This window comes from Topomyia yanbarensis, chromosome 1 (genome assembly GCF_030247195.1).
Source record: "Topomyia yanbarensis strain Yona2022 chromosome 1, ASM3024719v1, whole genome shotgun sequence".
NCBI lineage: Eukaryota > Metazoa > Arthropoda > Insecta > Diptera > Culicidae > Topomyia > Topomyia yanbarensis.
Window position 1 is genome coordinate 191,608,276 of NC_080670.1, and position 27,472 is coordinate 191,635,747.

The 27,472-nt window shown below is 39.9% G+C and overlaps 1 protein-coding gene across 15 annotated transcripts in view; it reads left to right on the forward strand.

Moving 5' to 3' along the window:
• Nucleotides 1-27,472, forward strand: part of LOC131685169 (sex determination protein fruitless) — a 624,000-nt gene that overhangs the window by 475,181 nt on the left and 121,347 nt on the right. For 14 of the 15 annotated variants that reach the window (XM_058968683.1, XM_058968704.1, XM_058968721.1 and 11 more), the window contains one exon: nt 24,289-24,436. In XM_058968683.1, the coding sequence (XP_058824666.1) occupies nt 24,289-24,436 (148 nt within the window). Of the gene's footprint in view, nt 1-22,641; nt 23,944-24,288; nt 24,437-27,472 lie in introns of those variants that run through there. The other variant, XM_058968772.1, reaches the window with a different exon arrangement.

The window sequence follows — 27,472 nt, forward strand, 5'->3', positions numbered from 1 at the left end:
CCATCCTCTGATACCTTTTTGAATTTTTCATATCACATCTCCTAATTCTCTTAATTCTTACTCCTCCCTTCGTATTCTATACGTTCTTACTTTGTACCGGGTTTTGGGCCCGTGGATAAATAGCTTCTTTTACGAAAGATCCACCATATGCTGAAAAAGATTCGCCATCAAAGAATCCGATTCTCCATTTCAAGGCCTACCCATTGAACTCTGTCGAAGCGTTCGTGGTACTTTTTCCGGTCCAGAGCTAAACCCGTCGGTATTCCGAAGATTCGATATGTGGCCGAAATTGTCCACTCCGATATACTCAGGGTTGTAATTTCCTGTGAAACGTTAGTAATTGACATTTCTGGAGATGAGTTCATTACGAAGAAGTACCATGTTTATGTATCCGGCTACAAAGTTGAGATAAACGGCGTAGTCATCGATTCGAACTTTTTACATGCGTGGATCTGCTAGATTACGACGTTGGATGATTCAAAGACCAGTCAAAAATGGCGGAACAAATTCCTATGTTTATTCAAACTCGTATCGCGTGACTCACTAATTTATTTTTTTTTGACCCGAATAAAGGAACTGTTTTGTCAAATTACGTCATTTTGGAAAGGGTTTGTCTGCCTCTGCGCATTTTGGCACCGCGGGTCACGAACGGCTCTAAAGGCAAGCAATCAGGTCACAGAGTTTACATGAGCTCTTGCAGAAATGCTAGACAGCTAAGCCACCTACATTGATGCAAGTCCAAAAGACGCCGAATCGCGCTGAACAGCATAATACAGCGGGGTAATTGAGTACGCGAAAACCCTTCACTCAGCTGTTAACGAAACCGCATGGGTGAAGAGACTTGTGGGGAATTAGATTTCCGGTAGCTTCCTGGGCTCCTTTTCATCACTGCTCCTCCTAAAGTAGACGTCTCCGAGGAAACTAGAAAACAGATGTATAAGTTTGTTAAAAAAATACATGGTTTGGCAGGCAGTTTGCTCTTGTGTAAAGTGGAGCAGACTGTTCGTGGCAACTAGAATGGTCAATGGGCAGGTGTACTTGAAAGAATGCTTCCAAAAGCGTGCAGTTTCACTTTTGAGGTTTCACGATGGCGCTACGCTTTTCTGACCGGATTTAGCATCATGGCATCACCGAACAGAAATTCTGGAGGTGTTTCGGAGAGTAGACCGTGATTATGGGTAATAGGACCGAGGGTAGTGGTCTTCAACCTCGAATACTTCGATGCGTTTCAGTGAGATGTACGGTAGCAAGCGGCATATGACAATTTGCCAATATTAAATCATTAAATTTCGACTTCAGATGAGTTTTCGTTATTACTGCAATGTCAACCATGCTTGGAGCGGGTAAAGGCGTTATAAACTAGGCCCATTTGCAAGGGCGTCTGTCCCATCCCAGGATCTGAGGACCAAAGGAGTGACATTATCCCTCTTAGCCAAATCTTTCCCAACGATTTATCAAACACCCATCAAACTGAGACGGTCGGTACGGTTGTTCACGTTTCTTCCTTATTCAAGGTTCAAAATAATTCGTTAATTGAATTCTTCATTAAATGAATAATTTGATCGCCGTATAATTTTGAATCATCTTCATTTTGTACGCTGCTTTTGTCTACAATTTTCCAGGATCCCTGTATTGGCTGTAAATGTGTGGACTAGACAAGAGTAGACTGCAATGTCGACCATACTTGTTGATAAGGAAGATAGCAGCGTGAAGCAGTTCGTCCGCAGAAAGCGGCGATTCATCGGTGTTATCGGATATTACATTGACATTCTCTTGCTTGAGAAGTGTTCCAATTTTGGCGTAGTCCTCCAAACAGGAACACACAAACGTTGTACCGACACTACAGAGCTTGAAACAAGGTTTATAGGCTCTGCTTGTCAAACTCAGCCGTGAGCTTGGCGATGTCATTTACGGGAATGAAAAGCAGGCTGCGGATCCACTCTTTTCGTGCGACGATTTCACCACTACCATTCTCCTGCTCTGGTTGCTCTGAAGGAGGCGTTTCCCTGCATCGTTTATAGATATTTCTGGCAGCTTCTTCTTCATGTGCCACTAATTCCTTCGTTGAGAAGATCGCGTCCCCTGTTCTTGTGCTAGGCGATTTGATTCCAACCAGGCCAGCGCACTGGAAATTTACTTTACAAACGAACGGATACTTCAGAAGATAACTAGAGAAGATAAAAATACGTCTAAACTTCGCGAATTAGACGATGAAGGCAGTCAAGAAAAAAAAAAAACAAATAAAGATTGCAAAACTTTTGCGTGGGCTTCTTCCTTTACTTTCGCTCAGTAGTGAAGTTATACAAACGAAGTTATACATGCAACACACACACACGCCCACGTGATCAAACTTTAATATACAAACGCTCGAGCGCTCCGCGATTACACAAGTAAGGTCACAGACGCGAACATTCAAGAACACACGCAAATAGGTAGGGGACCTCATAGTTATACATATGAATCTATTCACGCGATACACACATCCCACGCGTCCCAAGACGGTAACATACAAACGCTCGAATCTTTCGCGGTCAACTATGCACATCTACGCACACGATCTCGCATACTTATAAACGATCCGGTGATTAAGTGAACATTTTACACATAGAAACGCTCGTTTCCACGCGATCATGAAATCTCGTCACCATGCCATCTAAACTCAATCTCACAATCAGAATAACGACGCGCTGCAGTTGGCCTTAAGCAATGTTTTAGTTGGTGACATTTTCCGTCTCGTCTGAAATTATAGTGAGTGATTCTGACAGGGAGCCCAACCAAGAAGCCAGCTCTACAGCTCCAGTTTGACTACTCTCAATAAGAAGAAATTTTGCAACAACTCTTATACGGTTCTCAAAAGCCCATCTTTTTTTTTAAATACGTCAATCAATGAACTTCTACAGATCCGATTTTATCAGCTCCCGATTTTGTCTACCTCCGATTTTATCAGCTTTTTGACCCGATTTTGTCCGCCTCGTATGAAAATTAATAGTTGGTAGTTTGATGGGCTCTAACAGACGAAAAAGGTTGATTTCGAGTAAATTCTTTCTTGAGCATATTTTTCTTATCTTAGAGATCTGAAATATGCAAAAATAAATAAGAATATTTTAGGAGCTTCGGTTTATTAAAAAGAAATACAAATATATGTCCCGATTTTGTCAATGTCTCCGTTTTATAAGCCTAAAATTCGCCAAGAGGCTGATAAAAACGGGTCCTCACTGTAATAATTCAATGTAATTTAACAATAGAAACCTAGTTAATTTGGAAATACAGGTTTTTCCCGTTTCCTATAAAAAATGAAAAATAGTATTGACACGTTGTTATTTGAACGTCACATGTTCATAGAGTTTTTTGAGCATAAAGTTTGCTAGTGCACATACGACGAATGTAATTATGTAACTGTTTGACAAAATTCGCTGGCTTCTACCAACGGAAACCAAGTGCGCGAGTCCATGCCGGTAAATGTCTCTTAATTTTCGCGACACACAAACAATACTAAATGAGGCGCGGATCTCGACAAATAATAAAATAAAAACCACGCACACATCATCTTAATTCATTAGCCAAAACGAACTGCGAGTTCGGCGATAAAAATAGACAACAAACGATGCGTTAAGCATAAATCGCCATAAAACGTATGTCGCACTGCATCACTTGCGGAGCGCGTGATATCACCTGTTAACCAGCATCAATTACCACCGCCAATCATCGACGTTGTCTCTTGTTTTTGTTCCTGTTTCTGCCTGGGGACGGACGGACGGACCAACATACGGTGAATGTTAACGAGATTTCTTCTTTAAACTTTGAAGCAGCGAACTCGACAAATGTGTAGTGAATTGCTCCGATGGTTTATAATTGACAAACTGCACATTTTATGCATTCAGCGAATGCAGTGAGAGCCGAATATTTTGTTCCGTTTACGTCGTCTTAGAAACATTAGAGATAAGGCAATTAAAAAACCACTTCACGACTTTCCTATTGCTTGTGTACCAGTAGATGGTCCGGAACTAATCTGAATTTAAATCAGCGAGACATTATTAATCGAATGTCCTAAAAGGTAAGTTTTTCTAATTACAGCTCATGCTGTAAATAAGGAAAACTATTTATACAAAAAGTGACTGTTTTCAAACTAACTACATTTTACTCTGATCCACGTGCTAAAATGTTAAGCCACGAATAGTGGATAAGTATAACACCGCTGATTCGTTTCCAGGAAGTCCAAGCGTAATCATCATTGCAAACACACACTGCCCGACACTAATTTCGCTACCGCCGGGGTGCATATTTGTATTAATCTATCACCTCATGAATGGATAACCGGTACCTCGGTCATCCATCAGTCAGTGTGATCGTGATCTAAAATGCAAACAACGCGCTGCAATATTCATTGATCGATTTAAATTCCCAGCCACTGTTTGACATTCAAAAACAATTCAGAACGGCCGAATGTTCTGCAGAGTCTGTAAATGCAATTCGCAATGTTTTAAAGTTAGAAATCATTTTGAAACGATCAACAAATGTACACGTCGCATACAGTCGAATTGTGGATGGATTACATGATCGCGCACACCAACATTTCTGCAAACCCCTAATAAAACGGAGCGAGTGAAGGGAGTCATAAATTGTTTAAATATTTTCAATTATTATATTATACCAACACTTCATTATTAATCCATGACTATGATATGCTCTCCGAGGCTGAGTAAACGAAACAACCGAAACCACGTTCGGCGAGCGAGGAAGAGTTGGCAAAACGAGACGACCGCAATCGCTCACCCACCGCTCGAATTAAGGCCCCCATTCCTTCGCTAACGACCCACGAACTCTATTAGCAAAAAATACGATGCGAAAAGAAAACATCTCGCTGTATACAGTGGTTTTTGCCTTTTTTAAAACCGTGTCCTTTGCTTCCAGACCAGCGGAGATGTTCGCCCACATGGTAAAAAAAAACTAAACGCCCACATACCCGACCCGAAAGCCCAGTAAAGATCGCACTCCGTCGTCCGCTCACTTTTCTCGAAAGGGCGAAAGTGCCAAAATAAAAATAATATCTGCACAAGTGTGACCTCCGCAACGAAACGCGTAAACATCGACACGCACACTAGCGCAATCGCCGACCGGTTATACGGCAAAGCCAAAACGAAACGTGCACTTGACGCTGCGCGAAAAACAGATCGCGAAATGATAATTACGCGAGAGAGAGAGTACATGTAATCGGGAGCGAGAAATGTGATTATACCACAAGAACTCACTCTCTCAAGCTGCTCACGACTTGCGTCGTGAAACGCGAAACCGTAAAACAGATTACAAATCGCGATTTTCGCGAGTCACGCATCAAACTCGTCTCTCCGTCTCCGACAACGGTTTGTTGATATTTTGTGTTTGCATGAGTTGGCGAACGACGTACAGTAGAGCATGGAAGAAATAGAAATAAAACTCCCGAAACGTACTAACCATGTGTAGATATAGTAATAACAATAACACGACACACACCACTCACTCGAAAAGCTTTGCCCGCTGTGTGTGAAGGGTTAGAAGGCGAGAAGCACTAAACAGCGAGAACGTTTTGGCTGTCTTCTCTTCCCTTCATTTTTGTTTTGAGTGCCGCCGGTTGGCACTCCGGTCCGCTGCTGATGGCGCTGGCAGATAGAGAGGAGACACGTAAATAAATAAAAAAATAAACAAACCACAAAACGAATTCGCGAAAAAGTACGCGCGAATGGCGGAATGTGTTCGCGGAGGACGACGTGGGCACGGCCGGCCCCTAGGAATTGTGAGAGAGGGAGAGAGAAAAAACAAATCAGAGAGAGAGAGAGCGCGATCACGCGCTCCAAGCGATATGTATACAGATAGGAATACGATCGAGTGGGCCCTAATAGAGAGACCAAACTTGTGAAACCTAAACGATCATCATCGTCGACGCTGGATCAAGTACGTTGCGCCGCCAAATTGGCGGTTTCGGGCTGATGATGTCTCGATTTTCGCTTCACACTCTGGAGAGTCTGGAGCTGCCGGCTGAGGAAGGGAGACACAGCGGAAGTTCTGAACCGTTAGGTTGAACTTTTATGATCACATTTTCGCTAGTTCGCAAAGGGAGTATAGCGTGTTGAGTTTTGAGGTTAAGAGAAATTTTTGACTTTTTTTGTAATGACATTACGTAACGGATGACGTCAGTATTGCCTCTCAAAAAAAAGTAGGCGCATATATATATTTTTTTATAACACGACGAATCGAGAACATTCCTGTGTGCGTAACAATCATCATGTGATGTTTGACTGTCAGTGAGCACACTTTGCAGGGGTCACGGTTAGATAAGATACGGGGGAGAATCTGCAGAGCGTAATTTAAGATGCCATTCTCATTTACGCTAGATCTCGATCTCACTATGCAATCAGCCAATGTAGATTAAAAATTACCGTCACAATTACAATTTTTTCATCGACGCTATTATTTTTATTACTTTTTCGATAATACAAAAAAAAAAAGTCAGATTTAGGTGATTTTTTGCTAAAATTTGACTAAAATTTATGTAGTGCAAAGAAAAATAGATTTTTTTGTTTATTTTTCCTTATCAATGACTCCTTTAAAGATGTAAAATCATTTTTTTTCGAATTTTGTGAAATTTGTCTTACCGCTTTCTTGCGTTACTGCGATAATTTTGAAACGACCTTCAAATTTTTTTTAAATCGCCTTGCGCCTTAAATATTCGGTTTTTCATTTGGATTGTGGAGGTTTTAACCCTAGGTTCATTGACTTATATTTTTGAGTTAGAAAAATTTCTTTAAGAAATCTATAACCCTATGTGTAGGTTTGGGAATCGAACCCAGGTGAGCTGCGAACAACGCAATCGATTTACCAACTACGCTATGCCCGCCTCAATTAATATGTGTACAACCTTTGAGCTCTTAATTTTATTGTAATTGTACTTAAAAAGATAACTTTTTTTTAATGAAACAGACCAGATCTGAATAACGTATGCGGAGTGGCGTCAAGGCAAGAGCACGAAGCAGACTCGTACTGCCTACAGGGAAATAAGCGCGGTTTCTTGAAACAACATTTCTGAAATAAGCGGGCGGGTTTAAATAAAAAATAAATATATTGACACGATTCATCGTTCAATTTGCTGTCGATTACGAGGCGTACTTTGTGAACTATTAACGATGATTGCGGACCAGTTGGCTACCACAAACTGAAGAGAAGAAGTAGAACGTTAATCCCATTTACTATATTAAGCTGCAACTAGGCGCCACATTTTAGTCGCTATCCGTAACCGCCTGTTGGTGTCTATCTGCAATGCATGAATACTAATGGGCAATTTCTCTTGTAAACAAAACCTAAGAGCGAAAATTGAAAGCCAAAACTGATTAATAGTGACTGTTGACTAATACGTGACTTAGCAACAATCGGCTTCCGATCGAAAGAATCGACCAAACCACGACAGTTTGATCTAATGCTGCTGTATACTTTACTTTATATCGGAATGGTTAATAATACACAAATTTGCGATTAAATGATCCCGCTTCTCAGTAAACCCTTGCCTTGCTCATATAGAAGGGTTATGCAATCGCTCCCTAAATTTACTTTCTAATCAAATTAGTTATGGAATTTACGTATCGACTTCGTCAAATCAGAAACCGACACTAACTTACTGACAGGACTAAGCTAGTATCGGTTTAACGCTAGCTCCAAAAACGACCCGGAAGGCCGAATCCTATTTACCAATCAACTCAATTCGATGAGATCGGTAAAGGTATTTTTTTTCAAAAGCCTGGCACTGCGTGGGACACACGACTCCCTTCAGGGTCTAACCACTAAAACACTCCTAAAAGAGTAAGGAGTGTTTTTAGTCGTGTGTCCTCTTTCTTCTGCTCTACATCGGAGCCTCACTTGGTCAAGGAAATGGCTCGACCTTTCAGCTTTGGTGCAACTCTCGACTCTTCTCTTACTTCTTGTCTGCTTCTATTACGTCGCCATTTAGCTCTCGTTCCAGTCACCAGTTTAGATTCTGATTCCATGAACCATTTAGCACCTGTTTCCGTGAGTCATTCAGCTCCCAGCCTTATCACGACCTACTCGGACAGTCCCCGCCTGTAAACTCACCTTACCCCGACTGAGAGTTCCCCGATGGAGGAATTTCTCCCGACACCGACCCGACCCGCTTTCTTGAGCCATTTTAGCTCCCAGCTTTGACAAGCTCTGCCGTTCTACGCACACTTGTCCCATGTATATTGTATATAGGGAACCCCATAGAATATGGGACAACTAAGCTTATAACGGCAGAGCTCTGCTCGGATATTATCCTGTGGAATTTTTCTTGATGCCGATGTCTGTTTCGTGAGCCAATCAGTTCCCATTTTTGTCACTATATAGTCGAATAGTTCACGGCGGTGAATCTACTGTAATGTGAATTCTCCCGGCGAAAGATTTCTCCCGATACCGATAGTCATTATCGTGAGCCACTTAGCTCCCCGCTTCGTCCCGATCTGCTCGATCTAGTCTCCGGTGGTGGACCTGGGATCAGGGCCGTCGAGAGCGGCGGCGGGCCCCAAGGCTAGTGTTACTGACGGGCCCTTCTCAACTTACTTATTTGAATCTTGATTAGAGGACTTGTATATATTCATTCATATATCAAACTATGTTGCTGTTGCTAAAATTGCTATGGTTACGAGTTTTTCAATTAGCGGGTTCCCGGGTACTCTTTTGCCCTGTTAAAAATGTACACAATGGTTAACAACCTTATTAGAGGTATATGGAGATAATCCGTGTATTCGCACCACGTTTGTGTCATCGCCTTTATATATACAGAGGTACTGACTTCATGTTGCCACATTCAATGATATATTTAATTTTGCGCAATAAACGCTTCTACTTGATTATTAGTCTGAAAAATAATCAGTACACTATGTCCAACTATGAAATTGTAAGGTATAGACATTGATCATCTTTACCTCCATTTGCAAATTTGATATTTTTAACTTCTCCAACAGGTGATTTTAAGGGACACCTCGAAAAGTAAACAGGAATACAGTTTGACCACAGTACGGCCATTTTCCGCTTTGATCGTCATTCATTTTTATTCACGTTCGACACAGTAGGTTGAAGTAGGGGAGACTGGGGCTAGTTGGCGGGGTTTTTTGGTTTCAATTTTTATCGCCGATTTTTTTAAAGTGTTTGATGCATTGTCTCCATTTTTAGAGACAAAAATATGTGACGCGGAAAACCCGCTAACTTACCCCGGCCCCGGGGTAAGTTGGCGGTATGTGAGTATACGCCAAAAACTAAGCAATCAAATGGAGATTCAATTACTTCAAGGGTCCTTTTGGAACGTGCTGAATGTCTTTTCGAGAAAACTGTATATTAACCGACATTTGCTATTATATTTCAGTTTCAATACCCCGAAATTTTGACTTTGACGCGTACTCCCTATACAAAAGAAAATTTTCGAAATTTTGTATGCAATTGGCCGGAATAAATGTCTCCTACATTGGCGAGATACACAAGAAAAAGATTTTCTTACTTTGGAGTGAATTCCAGAAATAAAAATATTTCATGATTTTATTGCACTGTAAATAGTACCGCCAACTTATCCCACGTGCAGCACCGCCAACTTGCCTCAACCGCATATTTTATTAAAAATTATTTAAAAAATTACTTTTGTTTGTGGATAGATGTAATATCTATACGGATGCTCTTTTCACGCGCTATCGAAAAATATAATCATTCGGGAAATAGATTTAAAATCACTCTAAATAACGCAAAGCATTTAAAATTTAGAACATTTACGTGGTATACTCGAAAACACAATATCACCCACAACTTCCACCAAACAAATCGTTTTGCAACAAAAACACATTGGATAACGGGTTTTACCTAACTTGAGGTACACAAGAAGAGCCAGCGCTATATGTCTAATTGAAACAGAGAAAAAGGGATTCCGCCAACTTACCTCAACCGCCAACTAGCCCCGGGCTCCCCTACGATATTTTTCTTCTGTGGTTTAGACAAAATGATACACGGGTAGATTTATCTGTTGGTAGCGGTGGAGCAGTTTTTAGCTTTTGTTGTTAGCAAGAATAAGGTAGCAAATTCAGCTCGTAATTCTCGTTTAACCCTACAACGGTTCCGTAACTTTTTCTATACGTAAACGGTTTTGTGGGGTACATTCGTACCCCAGAATTAAAACCGCTCTAATATGCCTAGTTTTTATTGAATTTATAATTAAATTAGATAGTTTTATTCAAAAATAAGCCAATCAAAGCAGCCTTTTCAAAAATAATCGTGCTTTGCAAATTTTTTATGCACATTTTCATTTTTATACAATTTGTCCTAAAAATACGTCAACATCCCTTTTTAACCTTAATATTGCTATAACTTCGGAAGCTTCTAACCGATTTTTACTATCTATACGGTGTTGTAAATATTATTAAATTGCCTTTTGAACAAATAGTAAATAATTCAAAAACCGACCAAAAAGTGCATTTATTCCGATGCTTGTTTGAACACCAAATACAAATACAATACAAATAGTAAATATACAGCAATATGCAGTAACGAAGTTAAAATAGGCGATGAAGGAACAGACCAGTGCATTGTACGTTCCAGAACTTGGGCTACAGAAGATGAGGAATTGAGTGGTGCGTAGTACATATTAGGGGCCGTACACAAATGACGTAGCTTTTTTTCGGCGATTTTTGATCCCTCCCTCCCCCCTCGTAGCATTTGGTCACAAAATTCTAACCTCCCCCTCGTAAATAACGTAGCATTTACCTACCCCCTCCCCCTCGTCCCATGCAAAGCGCCCGGGTGATGAAAAAAATTACATGTTTTTCAATTATTTTAAATACATATCCTTTCAAAATGTTTGACGACTTTCATCAACATTTTCATTATAACAGCAAATTACGTGCAAAATAAGCCCATTTCATCACAAATATAGTGCTTTCGCATAGGCCTGCTAAAGCATAGTGCTTTCGCATAGGCCTGCTAAGCCAAGACAAGTTTTGGTTTCACTGTGTCTCATCGGCATAAACAGAACTTCTGCTCGAACGGGACATCACGTTTGATCAGTCGTACGATTGAAACACAAAGTGTGTTTTAGTTTTTAGGGATTTGCGTCAAGCCGGCGCTAATCTATTCCGACAATAAGTTAGTGTTGGTTTCTGATGAGGCGAAGCCGAAACGCAACACAGTATGAACAAATGTAGTGTTGATAGTTTTGTTTTGAATTTTATATGTCAAGGGGAGCATGAAGAGAAGTTCTCTCAATCCTGCAGCTGCCAATGATTCTAAGAAGCATACGTTCATCTAAATTACTAAATTTTGTTTGGTTGAATCCGAAGTGAAAATTTAATTCAGCTTCCAAACTAAGTCTACTAGTTAGCAACATTGGCTAACTAATGTAGCAAGTTAAATCCGCACACAAAATCTTTTCGTATTTTTGCGAACTTGAAATTGAAATTCTGCGAATAGTAAAATTTACCTCATGAAAAACCGCAGCAAAGTAACTTTTTTGAATTTAAATTCATTTCTCTTGGGAATGGAGGATCATTAAATTGTTATCTCTAAACAATGGATTTTAAACATAATGCTACGTCGCACAACTTCTGACCCTGCCCTCCCCCTCGTCACACTTCGTCACAAATTTGGTATACCCTCCCTACCCCCCAAAATGCTACGTCATTTATGCATGGCCCCTTATATACAAATCATATTTTGACATCAAAACCAAAAAATACGATTACGATCCAAGCGCCTTTTCTAGTTACTTTGCTATAGTAGCATTATTAAATCAAATAAAAGATTTAATTGTTCAGCAGTGTTGAAGCCTATACAATTTCACGCAAGTTACTATGTATCGATATTTTGCTTATAAAAAAGATATAATAAATTTTCGGAATTATATACACATGATAAAACACTAACGTAAACGGTTTTGTGGGGTACATTTGTACCCCAGACAAATTTTAAGCAGGCACTGTTAGGTTATTTAAGTGAAACAAATAGGTTGCACCAGCTTTAATGGAAGTTTAATAATCAAATTGATTTATGATAAAGTTTGCTTGCAGTTAAAATAAACCGTAACGGAATAACAGGGATTGCAAATAGCTCTGGGGTACAAATGTACCCCAAAAAAACCGTTGTAGGATTAAAAATATAGAACAACCGAGAAAATTTTCTAATCATAGCTTTTATGAAGGTTTTTTTGGAAAGGAATGTGACGTTTTAATGTAGAAGTCGGTTTTAATACGCTGTTGGAATATGCAGTAATAGACAAAGAATGACACAGAACGCAGTAATAAGGAATTAAACGCAAATAAAACAACTGCGAGTACAGCGGGCAAACGACTGCTAGTACTGGTGACTGAATTGAACTGATTTGATTTCCTTATTTGGCACATAGCAATTGGCTTCTTATGGATATCACAAACATCTCTAGCGACGCCCAAAATTAGTGTTCCATCTTAACACAAAGCATTTTTGGCGAAAAATTATTTTAACGTGCTATAAAAATACAAATATACAAATAAAAATTTATTTCAATTACCGGTTAATTAAGGTCAGTCTACCTTCTCATCCCTCCCGGAGACCAAGCTAAAATCGTTCCGCCATAGATCCCCTGCAAAAACTAGCCCCACTGTGGATAAATTGTGTTGCTATTGTTTTTTTGGAAATGTTCTTTGAGACCAGCTATTCGAGAAGTGAAACAATTACTAAAAGTGAAAAAGGTGCTCAATGTGGCAGGAGCTAATATCCTACAATTGCACCATATAAAACATTAATCACAGTCATTCGTTACGCGAAACAACATACAACACGCCAACGAATGCGGCAACGTTAACTAAAGCATCCCCGTATATATAGACAACGGCTCTAAACAGGTGCGCTTACACGATTTATCTCTGCCCACTCCTGACATGGCGATAAAAAAAAAAAAAGTTTATATCAAGGTACGGAGAAATGGATTTAATAACATTGAGGAACATTTTCCAGGGTAATTCTAATCCTTTTCCTGTGGTGAGAATGCTTGTGAACAAACTAATTCCTTTTTACAAAACCATTTTATGCATATTAACCGAACATGGAACATCTCATCAGACAACACCGGTTATGCACCCAGGGCAGATTCCTATGCGCAAATTCTCCAAAAAACACTGCACCACCTAAAACATTGTACAGAAGTAGCTAAGAAAAGTCCGCCTACTATAACCGCTAACAGCACATCGTTATCTTATGCCAAACCACAAAAAGCTTCAAAACCAAGATTTGTGGATCTTACAGAAACAAATATTCACTCAATAAAATACTCCCAGTGTCTGCAATCCAACAACCGGTACCACCAGTAAAGAAACGAACGCAGAAGAGGACGGATACGTCCGTGTGCTTGCATTTCTGTTTGGCGCTGTTCTCTTCGAAAATACATTGAATTGGCTTCTGAACGTTTTGTAAAGTATTCTGCCAATTCAAACAAAAAACTCGGTTTTGTTGACCTAGTACATAAAGTAGACAACTCCTCTAAGAACGTTTGTTTTAACAAATGTTAAATATATCGTCGGTTGTCACGGTAAAGATGGACACGTCTATCGATACCAGGACACATGTTAGTGAACTCGGGTGATTCGTAGTTATACTGCCTAAGCTCGACCCTCATTAACAGAAGACAAAGAATAAGCCCGTACGATATTAAGCCACTTCTAGTTTTCCGATCTGTTTACTTCACATCCTTGCTCTCACTTGAGTACTATGGCTCTAATTTTCATAAATTTCCCTACCCAGTAATCTCTAGCTAATTGAATGTCGTTAAAATGTAAAAAGAAAATGTGACTAACATAGTCGAAATAAAAAAGGAAAAAAGTTAAATATAAAATAAAGCTCTGGTATCCACAATTTCGAATTCTCAAGTTATTAGATTACAATGTCTTTCAAATTTTTCTCCGCTTTCATCATATGACAATTTAATAGGGTGAATAATTACAAAGAAATTACAATTCTTATTTTTCTTGCTTTTCTATGAATATCAGACGTTTTCACCCATCTTCCGGATAAAAATTCGGGCCCCCAAACGCGACCCGGGCCCCAGGGCAATTGCCCCGGCTGACCCCCCCTCTCATCGGGCCTGCCTGGGATGATTTAAAGAATACTACGCTCAAACGAAAGGTGTTAGCACGCCATAAGTGACTATAGAATTTTACTTGGATCGGAGTTCTGGTTCCGGAGTTAGGGGTTGAAGAGTGAGGTCTCGCAGTAAATTGCAATTTAAACTGCCACCGCCATGATACAAAACATATTAAAATTAGTGCACTTTGACGACTTTGCTAGCTACGGCGACATAATTCTCGCGTGCTTTTTGAAAAGTGCCAATAAACATAACGTCAAAATTCTCTTTGAGAGAAAATTTCGGACAAACCATCAAACGCCGGCTATAAATCACAGCGGTAGCCGAAAGAGAAAACTTTTCTCTTTCGTGTTAGCAACCGCTCTCGGCGAGTTACGGTGGGTCCGGAGTTTTCTATCAAAAGGAATTTAAGTATGCTTACTGGCTCTTTCCAATAAACAAGCGAGAATTGATCTATGAGTCATAGGTTCTGGTTTTAACCTTTAGCGACGCTAATTTTTCATGTTCATTGTTAATACTGTTATTTTTAGCTTTATATATGTTTCCGAGGTCGCTGATTCCGATTCTGACGTCGAAAATGTAAAATTCAAAATGGCGGATCCAATATGACGACTGTGCTTGGCTAAATTTCATGTTTTGCCTTTCTCATATAGAAAGGTTATGTAATAACTCTAAAAATCGTCAACCAAATCCCGGCCCGGTATGCAAGGAGGGGTTGCCACTTTAAAATTAAAATTAGTTTAAAATTTCTTAATAAGTTTAAAATTTTCGGCAGGATCCTGATCACCCGGATCTTCCTTCTTGATCCGCCGCTCAAGCGATGTTTCAGTGTCGACACATAGTATCTCAAGATCTTGGCTATCGATCCATTGTATGTATGTACGAATCGTACTGAATATGTAATATACATTTCCATCATTGTATTGAGCATAATCAGCCATGGAATCGTAGTTTAGACAAATGAGAAAGGCACAATTGCACCACTAGGTGGATTAAAACAGGCTTTCATCAACGAGTCCATTCTTAACCTTTAAAGACAAATCATTTTATTTCGAATTTAGTGAAATTTACCTTACAGCTTTATTGTATTAATACTACTAAAATTAAAGGATGTTTTTCGAAATGTTATTTTAAAACAACATTGCGAATTTAGGGGTTAATTCTTGGATTTTTTTTATTTGCATTACAGAGGTTTTATCCATAGGATCATTCGTTTATATTTTCGAGTTAGAAAAATTTCTGTGTCAAAATCTCTAATTCTATGTGCGGGGTTAGGAATCGAACCCAGGTGAGCTGCGTACGAGGCAATCGATTTACCAACAACGCTATGCCTGCTCCAACAACCTTTAAACCAATAGCTTTATTGTAATTTCACTGTAGAACTTTTTTTTTAAATAAAACGGACCAGATCTGAATAATGTATGTAGAGCGGCGTCAGAGCAACAGCACGAAGCAGGCTCGTGCTGCCTACAGGGAAATGAGTGCGTTTTCTCGCACTGAGGAGTTGAGGCCTAAATTGATTAAAACCAAATTAGCTATTGGAGAGGCATTTCGAGTTCCTCTCACCAGAATCCGACACTAACTCTGTGACAGGGCTAAGGATTCTGATAAGAGGCACTCGAAACACCTCTCCAATAACTAATTCAGTTTTAGGTTTTGTGCCCATTACGCGTAAAAAGGGGTTTAAAACAATTTTCTCCAAACAATGGAGAAAAAATAGTTTTTACCCAAATTTTTCTCCACCGAGGAGAAATATAGCATAGTTTGAGAACGTTAGGTTAATGTTTCGTTTTCGTCTCATCAATATGGTGCAGTCTGCTAGACCAACACAGAAAATAAATCAGGAATGAATTTGCATTTTTTTTTTGAAAAGACTAATACCTAAATGTCGTTTCATTAAATATCGCAATGAAAAGACCGCAATCCCGGAAGCGCTTGTGTTGAGTGTATAGATAAGATGAAGGAGATGCGGACTAGCTGGCTACAACAAAACGGAGCCAACTTAATTTACTGAATTAAGATGCAACCAGTCGCCTCATTTTAGTCGTTATTCGTAAATGCCTGTTGATGGCTCTCTGCAGTGTATGAATATTAATGGGCAATTTCTCGTGTAAACATAGCCTACAGTTAATACATTGATGATTGGTTGACTAATATGTGATCTGGTATCAATCATGACCACGATAATTTGATTTATTACTGCTGTATACGTTACCTCATATCAGAATGGTTAATAATACAAAAGAATTTGCAGTAAAATGATCCCGCATCTCATTAAGTCCGATTTTTGCTTTTCTCTTACAGAAAGGGTATTCAATCGCTCCTTAAATTGAATTTTTAGCCGTAGTCCGGAGGGACAAGACCCATTTACCAATCGATTCAGTTCGACGAGATCGTTAAATGTTTGTATGTGTATGTATTTTATTATCTTTTTTCAAAGATGACTGGGTCAATTTGAACTATGCTACGCTCAAACGAAATAAGTAACCTCGTCTTAAGAAGTTCATTTGGATCGAAGTTCTGGTTGCGGAGGTAGGAGTTGCAGCGTTCGGTCACGCAGTAAATACCCAATATGTATTACACATTAGTGCTTTTATTGATTTCATTCCTTATATTCATTGTACTTATTTGATACCTTTTATTTTTTATTTATTTCATTTATTTCATTAGTTTGATTTATATTAACTGATTTAGTTATTTTATGAATTTGTCATCATAGTCGCGTCATAATTTGCTAATTTAATTTCTCATTTAATTTTCTTGAATTTCATTCATTTTATTCGTGCAGAACTCGAAACTGAAATGATTTCTAGTTGCATGCCCACCTCGCATGAACTCTGCAAACAGTGATGTGTGTAAGAATGGTCTCATATTATTGCTAGGTGGATCGGTTTTTTGGGGGGCCAGCATAGCGTAGTTGGTAAATCGATTGCCTTGTACGCAGCTCACCTGGGTTTGATTCCCAACCTTTCACACAGGGCTAGAAATTTTTCTAAAGAAATTTTTCTAACCGAAAAGAGGCGAATGACCATAAGGTTAAAACCTCTATAATAAAAAAAAATCGGGTTTTTCCTGCTTCTTTGATTTTTTTTTTCATTTTTTCTGTTTGCTTTGTCCTTCGTCATTTTTACTTTTTTATTTTTTGTCCAATAGATTGGATAAATCTCTCATAACTCGTTTGTTTTTTTTATAATTTGTATTCTTTTTTAATTTGACTAGATACCATTTCCTGTTTCCTGTTACTCGCTCTATTGACTCTTTCTTGTCATTAACCATATTTTCTTGTTTATCTTTCATCCGTTGTGTTTTTCTTCGTCCTTCCTTTTTTCCATTTTTATGATCATTTTGGTTGTTTTTTCTCCTTTTATTTTATTTTTTCTGTTTTGCTTATTTCTTGTTTCGTTTTGTTGTTTTATTTTTCCATTTGTTAAGTTTCTTTTTTTTTATGCGTTTTGTTTCGAGTATAGAGGCTTAAAAGTTAATGGTATTCTGCTCTTCTTTTGGGTTAGAAAACTCCCTTACCCTACGCGCGCGGCTGGGATTCCAACCCAGTTGAGCTGCGTGCAAGGCAATCGATCTACCAACTACGCCATGTACGTCATGTGTTGTTGTTTTTTTAATTTTCTGTTTTCAATTTTGCGTCTACTATTTTGTTGCGTGGTGCTTTTGCATTTTAATTTTGTCACTTTTCCTTTTCGTTTCTTCTTTTCACATTATTCTTTTATAGTTTCTTTTGCCTTTGTTTCATTATTTTTCTCTTTGTTTTTCCAATTTTTTTAATCTTTGTAGTGGATACCTTCTTTCTTTTTCATTCCTGGTCTATTTTTATCCTTTTTTCCATTTTGCCCCTTTCTGAAATAAATTATCAGTTAGTAAACATCCTGCAAAAAAACTCCATTACTAACTTTTTCGAAGAGATTCGCCATCCGTTTTTTTCATAACTTTTTATTTTTCCTATTTTTGCTATTTTTTCACATAAACTGTGACTTTTCATTTTCCCATTCGCGTATTTTTTTTTTCTCATTTTGCTTTCCTGTATTTGTATTTGATATTATATAAGATTTTTTTTTCATTTTTTTCTCTTCCATTTATGTTTTTTGCTATTTGGCCATTATTTTATTTTTTTAATGTTTTATTTATTGTAATTTCATTATTTTTCTATTTCCCCAAATTTAACTTTTTTTTGATTTGTCCTAGGGTAAAGTGCCTATTTTCACCATACTAAGCAGGGTGCTTCACTAATTCATTAATTTCTCGGCTTACAATCAATGGAATGCGTTCAAATTGACATCAACAGCTTTGCTTCGTTGTTAAGAACCAATTAAATAACGCAAAAGTGCGGAAAACAGTGAAATTCTCGTGTTTGAACGCAATGAAAACTCGAATCGAGTGCCCCTATTGTTGCGCTACCATTTGACTCAATGCGTTGAACAAAGATGGCAGACACTGCTCTAACCAACGGCTTCAAATGGGTAGGGTGATAATAGAAACATGGCGAAAATGGTCTCATCACCCTATTTTTATTTTTTTATCGCATTGGTCAATTTCGTAATGTGTTAAATTTTCCCTGTTGTTCATAATTTCAAAGTTTTAATTGGTAAGCTTAGTAAGCATTTTTGCAATTATTGTTTTCTTTTCATTTTAACTCCCAGATATTGAACTTTTATTTTTTCATTGTTTTTTTTCATTTTTCCCATTTTGGTTCTTGTTATTCCCATTTGTTTATTTTAAAAAAAATCTACACCTTGTTTTCCATGTTTATTTTGTTCTCTTCATAATTTTTTTGAGCACAATTTGTTTATGAATCCATTTTTATTATTTCAACATTTTTATTAGTAAATTCAGTTAACTTCTTTTACAATTTATCATTCAAGTTTCTCTTTTATTCAATCCCTATAAAATTGTTTACTACTCATTCGTTTTATTTAATATTTAACTTTCTTAATATTTTTCATTTATTCCAATTCTTTTCCTATCTTTTATGATTTGTCTTATTGGTTTTAAAAACTTTTTCTTATTTTGCTAGCAAAGCCAAAAAAGAACACTTTAATTCAAGCACATGATCGAAATTTACCATGAACAGACATTTCGTTTGTTTACGGTTTGAGAATTTCATTTTCTTCTTCTTGACAAATTTACGTTCGTTCTGAAAAGGACGGTATTTACATGGATTTGATGGGATCGAGTTCAATTGGGCATTTAAGACATGTACAATTCAATTGTGATTACGAGCGACTGTTTAGTTAAAGTGACGCATTCCAAATTTAGAAACAAAACGTATAAACCCGAGCAAAACCCAAAACTAGGTGAATAAGAAAAGTTGGCAAAATTTGTTCTTTTCATGACCACCGAGATTTTCGAGGAGATATTTTTTTTTTCGATTACCGAGGAAATATTAATTAAAAAACAAACTTCGTTGAATTAACAACCCCAATATGTTTTCTACGTCACTCCGGTCATGTTCCTGATACTACCAATTCGTCTTTTTTATCTGAAACTTCGATTAAAATTTTGTTCTATCTGAACGAATCTTGGTAAGGTTCAACGTTTTCTGAAGGTAAACTGGAGCTTAGGCTTATGGAAGTCGCCTATATTCAGATCCACCACCTGCGCAATTCAGTGCCGATACCAAGCAACTAGATGAACCAAGCAGAAAGTTTCATTTAGCAGAACAATCCAAAACACGTGGTGGAAAGTGACAGCGTTGGAATGGACCTCTTCATGACTCTGTTTTTTTTAAACCAGCTTTAACTTTTGATTTACGTAATATTTGTTCACAAAAACCAGTAAGACTAATAACTGGGACTATTTCCTTTCATTTGAGCACTAACAGTTAGAATTATTATCCGTAGGATTGCAAGCAGTTTCAAATGGCAAAAAAAAAATTCGGAAAAAGATTGTGAATTGGCCCCTTTTGGACACCAGCCATTCATATGATTCCCCAAGGAAAAATTAGAACTGAAACCATTTCATTTATGAAGCGTACAAACTCGCGGAAATTGCGTGTCGATTTCGTTTGATCAGTATCTGTTACTAACTTAGGACGCCAGATAGACGCTAAGCAATATGCTATATTTCTACCTAAGAAGAAAATTGGATTTAACCCATTTTTGCATTAGTTGTACGAAACCCAACTTTGACATTGTTTCTATTTTTGGACTATCGTCTGTCTGGCGATAAGTCAATGCCGAATACTGATGCGACGAACGCGAAACGCAAATTCCTCGACTTATCATAATACAATGTTCTAAATGCTCGCTTGTGGCACTCGTTATCAGGAATCAAATTAAAACTACACCATCAAATTACCTATTCAAAGCATCAACCCAAGTCCCCTTCGAAATCGTCAGTAAATTTCGATTGCATCGTAATCACCCATTTATTCGGACATTTTCCGCAAATGACTTCCCGAAGTGCGGTTGTAACTTATCAACCGAACACTTTGTAATTCTCGCCATTTGGGCGCGCGCACACACAGCATTGACGTCAGACGCGTTGTTACTTATTTTTCGTTTGCCTGACATGGTGCCCCACACCGGTCACCACACCATTCCTCTCTCTGCCCAACCGTACCGGACCATCGCATCCAGTTAGCACATTGTATAGCACCGCAGTAGTATTTAGCACGCAACAAAAGTCACGATGAACTTGAAAGATTTTCGCGACGGTTACACTGCTGGCCAATAAAATAGGTGTGTGGTAGATTATTTTATTTTTCTCTCAATTACGCATACCAAGTTGCAGCAGTCTCAATCACCCCTGCCGCACACAGAAGCCTTGGGATCTGTCAAGTTACTAGTGGGTTGTTGGCGCAGATTATATTTGCAATCTTTGTCAAGATGCAAAACAAGACTACCGCAGGCTTTTTCGTGTGGTCAATATAATAGGTGTGTGAAATATATTAACGTGTTATTATTTTACATAATTCCATTATACGTTTTATTTGAGGAAGTTTGAATTCTGCGTGTTAATAAATGTACTTAAATGTTGAATAAGTCAAAGATTTGTTATAGAATGGGTCGAGCATCTCACTGTACTCAAGTGGAACGAGTTTTGCTAAGAAATTTTGTTCAAGAAGATAAGACTTATAAATAAATCGCGAATACACTGTGGCGTTCCAAAAACTTCGTTACAAATGCCTTAAAACCTTTGAAAAAAGGAAACACGCAAAAAAACCTAAGAAGACATCTACAGCAGCTGACCATCGTATTGCAATTTTAGCGAAATCTGATCCATTCGCGTCATCCAAGACCAATTCAGCACAAATTGGAAAAGTGGTAGGTCCGAGAACAGTTCGCTGTAGGCCGTACAAATTCAATCTTCCAGAAAGAATTGCTAAGAAAGTTCCACTATTTCGAAGCCAAAGCCTTTGAAGAAAAATGCAATTTGCTTTTCAACAGCGTTAATGGGCCTGGTTCAGAAGGAATCAAAAAATGGCGACATATCCTTCGGAGGGACGAATGAAAGGTAAACCTGTTTTCCTCCGATGCACAACGAAACGTTAAACGTCCAAAGTGCAAACAGTTTGATCTGCGACACACGCAAAATATGGTAAAGCACGGAGGCGAGAACAATGAGGTTTGGAGCTTGCTTCTCGTGGAATTGCGCAGGTCCTATTCTTCGCAACGCCACTATAATGGCAAGATTCGAATGCAAGGCTAAAGGATGGACATCCTAAAGGATGTCATGCAGTCCTATGCCAAAGATAACGTACCTTTACATGACAGTTTCTGCAAGATATTGACCAAAACACACATCGAAGTATGTAAAGGAATGATTTCGGGATAGTAAAGTGACTATAATTTCGGACCATGCCAATCTCCTGTCATCAATCCCGTAGAAAATTTACGGAATGTACTTAAAAAGAAGTTATTCGATCGAAATTTCACAAATAAGGATCGTTTGTAGGAAGCAGCCTAAAAGGAATGCTACCCTATACCAACGGAAACTTATCAGCGTTTGAATGACTCAATGCCAAGACAAATGGATAAAATTTGGTTGAATAAGGGAGTTTACACAGGTTACTAGTTGTTAAAAATGTTGAAGTCTTAAAATCATTGGATTTGAAAAATTTTATTGCAATGGATTACAATACACCTATTTCATTGACCAGGTATTTTTTTGGATTTCATGGAGAAGAAAGAGTTACGATAAAGCATAACATTAAATTTACAAATAAAAGTGTTCTTTTTCATATTTACGACTGTGCCTAACTATAAAATATTTGAATATAAAAATATTTTTAGAGAAAACTCAAAATTTCATGTATTTTTATCTCACACCTATTTTATTGACCAGCAGTGTACGTGCCCTGCCATACAAAGTATCTCCTTTTGGCCCGTGCGTCGAATCGCTACCATCCAGGCATCTATCTACCTACCTACCAACCTACCTACTTCCCTTGACGGACGGACGGACGGAGAAGGAGAACACGTGCGTAGGTTCGCGAACCGCACTAATAGGCGCCCAAGGTTACTTCAGGATCGGAAACGACAACCCTTGCGTATTTGACATTCGATTGCCACCCGTCGTGTCGTCTCGGTATACGAGTGTGTCTCTGTCAAAACGGTTTTTTTTTTTGGGTTGCTTCGATTCTAACATACACATTTCTACTCTCAATTTTGCTGCGGCTGCTGGTTCAAGTGAAACGAGTCGAAATTTTTGGGTTAAGGTCACTGCGTTAAGGAGGAAACCGCCGATCGACAAACGACGCGACACGAACAGCGCAAATCATCAACAATAAACAACAAACACACACGGGCCATATTTTGATGGACCTGTCGTCTCTAAACTAATCCGCCAGTTGTGAAGATTTGAGCGCGTTGCGGTTGCGGAGGATGAAACCGAGTCGCTAAATTCGCGAAATTTATGCGTGCTTCTAGACGAATGGCGGCGGAACCGCCTCAAGCCGAAAATTGTTTGCACGATGGTTGACCGGCCGGCACGGTTCGGTGCCGAGTTTTTCTTTCCCCTCAGTGAGTGAGTGAGTGGTGGAAGAACGACGACAGTCCGAAAGTCCAAAAGGCGAATGATGATGATGATGACAACACTGTTGCTGCTGCTGCTGCTGCTGCAGGCGAACAAAATTGTCTTTTGTATATTACATTGAACTTTATTAGATAATAGAGCTATCCATGGACCGGACGACCGACGTGGATTTGTTTTTGAGGCCAAAAGTGAGAGGACATCGCCGTCGTCGGGTCACGTCGGGTGTGTGTGACACGACTGGGGCATTGATCGTCGGCTGAGGGACAAATTGGCAAGTGCCGAAATTAGTGAAAAAAATATTTCAAAATTTTTGAAGGTTTTATCCAAGTTACAAACAATCAAATTCTTTCAGGACAAGTGACTAACCTATCCTTCATTCGTTTGGAAGCCAGTCTACCAAAGAAGTGACAAGCTGTTTGTTTCCGGCTCAAGAGGATCATCTTTGCAGTCAGTTCGTACTGCCATCTGAATAACTACCAAAATTTATGTTTATTTACTTAAAATCTTTTGTGGGCGACAAAAAAAACTATCGTATAAAGTTGTCTGCCTTGGAACAGTTTGACAATGGTAGACTATCTATTTACACAAACAACTTCGGAAGAGAGAGAATGAAGAGTGTGATATGCAAACAATCATCATCGACCTGACATACAGGATGCTTGCAGAACTCCTCCTTTTGACTCTGATTTTGTGCCATCTCAGCCAAATTCGAGCATTCTTTTGGTCTCCTTGTCAGCCCCCCATCCAACAAGTCACCGTACACCACAATCTTCTGTAACGAAAGTTTCCGGTTGCCTTTGGGTGTGTGGTGCTAAAAAGACAGACGACGTGTCGTGGCCGAGAAGGTATATTTAACTTATTTACTCCCTAACGTACATTTCCCCGAATTTTGGACCTCATCTCGGACCAGTACCAGACATTTTTTTCTACTTTAGTCTTTTGCCTCGGACGAAGTTGAAAACCATGGGCAATTAACTCCTACGGTTCCGAGAAAACCGTCGGTTATACATCCATGATTGTCCTGTCTAATGACAAGACTGTCCAAAATGGTGGTAAATAATGAGAAGAGTTCCGGCATGTTTCGTACACAAAAGCCGCTGGGACTAATTTTATGTTTTATAGAATACATGTAATCAAATCGCAAAAAAACTAACCTTTTCCATCGTTTTTCTCTCTCTGGCCATTTGCAGGAACAGTACTGACACAGGAACAATGGACCAGCAGTACTGTCTACGCTGGAACAACCATCAGTCGAACCTGACAACCGTGCTCACAACCCTGCTGCAAGATGAGAAACTGTGTGATGTCACGCTCGCCTGCGATAAAGGAATTGTCAAGGTAAGTTTCTGTTGAAAAGGGTTTGCGTTCCAGTAACTATTAAATGACTTTATAATTTTGATAATAACCCACGAGTCAAATTCGACAAAACATTTACGATCTTAAATAGCTTCCTTGAGCTATTCCTGGCGTAGAAGTAGTGTGGGTTGCTGGCCATCTCCAATGACAACCGATAGAGGTAACTCACTCTGTGAGCTATGAACGAAACACCAGCACAAACTACCGTTGAATCTTCCTTATTGTGAATTTCCCGGCGGTAGATTGCTCTCGATACCGATGTGCGCCATTTAGCTCCCCGCTTCGTCTACTCGCTCTAGTCCCCAGTCTAGGCGATGGACCTAGCCTACTCAACGGTTCCGGTTCATTGGCGCCCCAATGACCAACTGCCAGCTATTCGACACGGTCTACACGGTCCCCGGTGGTGAACTAGCCTATTGACGAGCTACCCGGTAGAGTGTCGAGGTCGGCCCGGCGATTCCAGTGAAGCCTGCCGACCCGAACCCGGTGCTACGTCGCGTACTACTCAACTGATCCCCGGCGGTGGACCCGGTCTACATCGTCGGAAAGTTCCCCGGCGGCGGAATTTCTCCCGAAACCCGATTTGTTCTAGCCAATGGCGCTACTTTTGGTCCCTTGGCCACTTCCTCTGCAGCTCGGAGAGTATACTCGTAACCACTCTGTTGACAGCGTCCCAGATATGCTCGTCGCGGCACATCTCTTCAACGATATTGTCCACTATTATATCAGGCATACCCCTTCGGACTTCTTCCAACGTAGGGTATTCGAAGTCCACGTGTTCCGGTGTCTGTTGCACGTTCACACAAAGGGGTGAGGAAGCCAAACCGATGTAGGTACTTCCCGAAGCATGTATTCCCGGACAAAAACTGTGTCAAATAGAAGCTGTATCCAAGCAGACACATTTGGAATCAGTCGGTGGGTCCACCTCTCTTTCTTCGCGTTCTGCCACGTGGCCGTCGAGTCCGCTCGGACCAGTGTCCTTGCAGAGTGATGCAGATGCGAATCATCCCGACAATTATGCATACCGCCTCCGACGATATCGTTCTGTATGCACTCGCGACATGAGCAGCCATTAGGCGTAATGTGCTTGTCAACTTCGTCCAGTTCCGCTTTGAGTTGAGCGCAGCAGCCTAGGCCAATACGCCATACCTCAATATTGGGGATGAGCAACCTACCAGGAGACGTCTCGTGTTGCCTCTTGCTCATCCGTGATTCGGCATGACCTTGCCAATGCGCCTTGTCACATGCATAGTCGACATGCCTGTTGTAATTTAACCGATCGTCGACCATCACCCGGCGCTGATCTCGACACACAGAATTTTTTCACAGTTTCACTGACCAGCACTGCCTTGGTCTTGTGGTGAGCCCGCTGCTACTTGACCATCCAGGTTATCGTCAGGACAACATAATCTGCAAAGCCAACGTTCTCCGCTCCCCTGAGCAGTTCCAGTGTTAACCAGTTGTACATTATATTTCAGAGCGTTGGGCCGAGTATGGAGCCCTGAGGTACTCCCGGCGTAACCCTAATCGACCTCTGCCCCATGTTCGTTTCGTAGACCAGCACTCGGTTCTGGAAGTAACTTTTCAGAACCTTGCACAGATACTCCGGAGCCCGCATACTGCGCAGCGCTACGGCCATCGCCTCCCAGCTAGCACTGTTGAACGCGTTCTTCACTTCTATCGTCAGCACGGCGCAGTAGCGATTACCCCTTCCCTTTTGCTTCAATGCCTTCTCCGCGCTCGCGATGGCTGTGCGGATGGCGTCCACCGTCGATATCCCTTTCCGGAACTCGAACTGCCTCTGCGATAGTCCGTTCTCACTTTCAGCGTATGTCGTCTGCCTGTTAAAGATGACCCTTTCCAGGAGCTTTCCGAGAGTATCCAGCATGCATATTTCCCTGCTTGTGGCTACAACACCAGCTTCTGGATTTTCCATCTATTCGGGAAGTAGCCATCGGTCAGGCATGTCAGTTTGCGTGTGTGTGTATGGAAAAAATGTAACCTCTGTTTCTCATAGATAGCTGGACCGATTTTCACAAGCTTAGTCAAATGAAAGGTACAACCTTCCCATCGGCTTTTTGGTCACGAGTTTCATACGACAATATCTATATTTCATCTAATACCAACGTTTCGAAGGTCTACGCCTTCATTTTCAGGGCCAAAACGGTAACAGTATTATCTTAGTCAAGTTATTAATACTGTTACCGTTTTTGCCCTGAAGATGAAGGCGTAGACCTTCGAAACGTTGGTATTAGACGAAATATAGATATTGTTGTATGAAACCTGTGACCAAAAAGCCATCTTTTCATATTAAAAACAAAGTGGTCGTCCTTCCTACCATCGACCTTCCCATCGGCTGCTATTGAATTTTTTTATTGATTGGACTTCCGGTTCCGGAGTTACGGGTTGAAGAGTGCGGCCACACAGCAAATTCCCATATAATCTTTTTGACTAATATAGGTTTTCTGTATTTTAACAGGGGCGTAGCTAGGGGTATGCGGTGAGCAGTTACCCTTCCCCCTTACATTACACACTACCCTTCCCTAATCCCACCCAATAAAGTCCCCTCTCATCAAATTCCCCCACTCTCAACAAGCCCCCAACTCATCCACCAACCCCTCTCTCATCCCAATCACCTTCACCTAGTGGGTATACCAAGATAGGCTGGGGGGTGGTTTGGTTTTGGGCTATTCATCCCCTTCACACCCCTCCCCCGCACGATCAAATTATTTAGCCGAAAGACAACCCCCCCCCCCCAATATTATATATTTTTGCTTCAAGCAGGAGAAGATGCAGAATAAAATTTCCCAGTGGGTCTGAAATTTAGTGAAAAGACAAATCACGGCAAGGCACGTAGGGAACGTGCCATTTAAGCTAGTCGCTACTGATACACAGCTATTACCCACCCATCTTTTTTGCTAATTTTTATCCGTGAGTATTCAAAAATTGCATTCGAATTTTTGATGCTAAATGGCTTAGGATGTAGTGAAACGTCGAGATCTACTGCCACCCTGATTC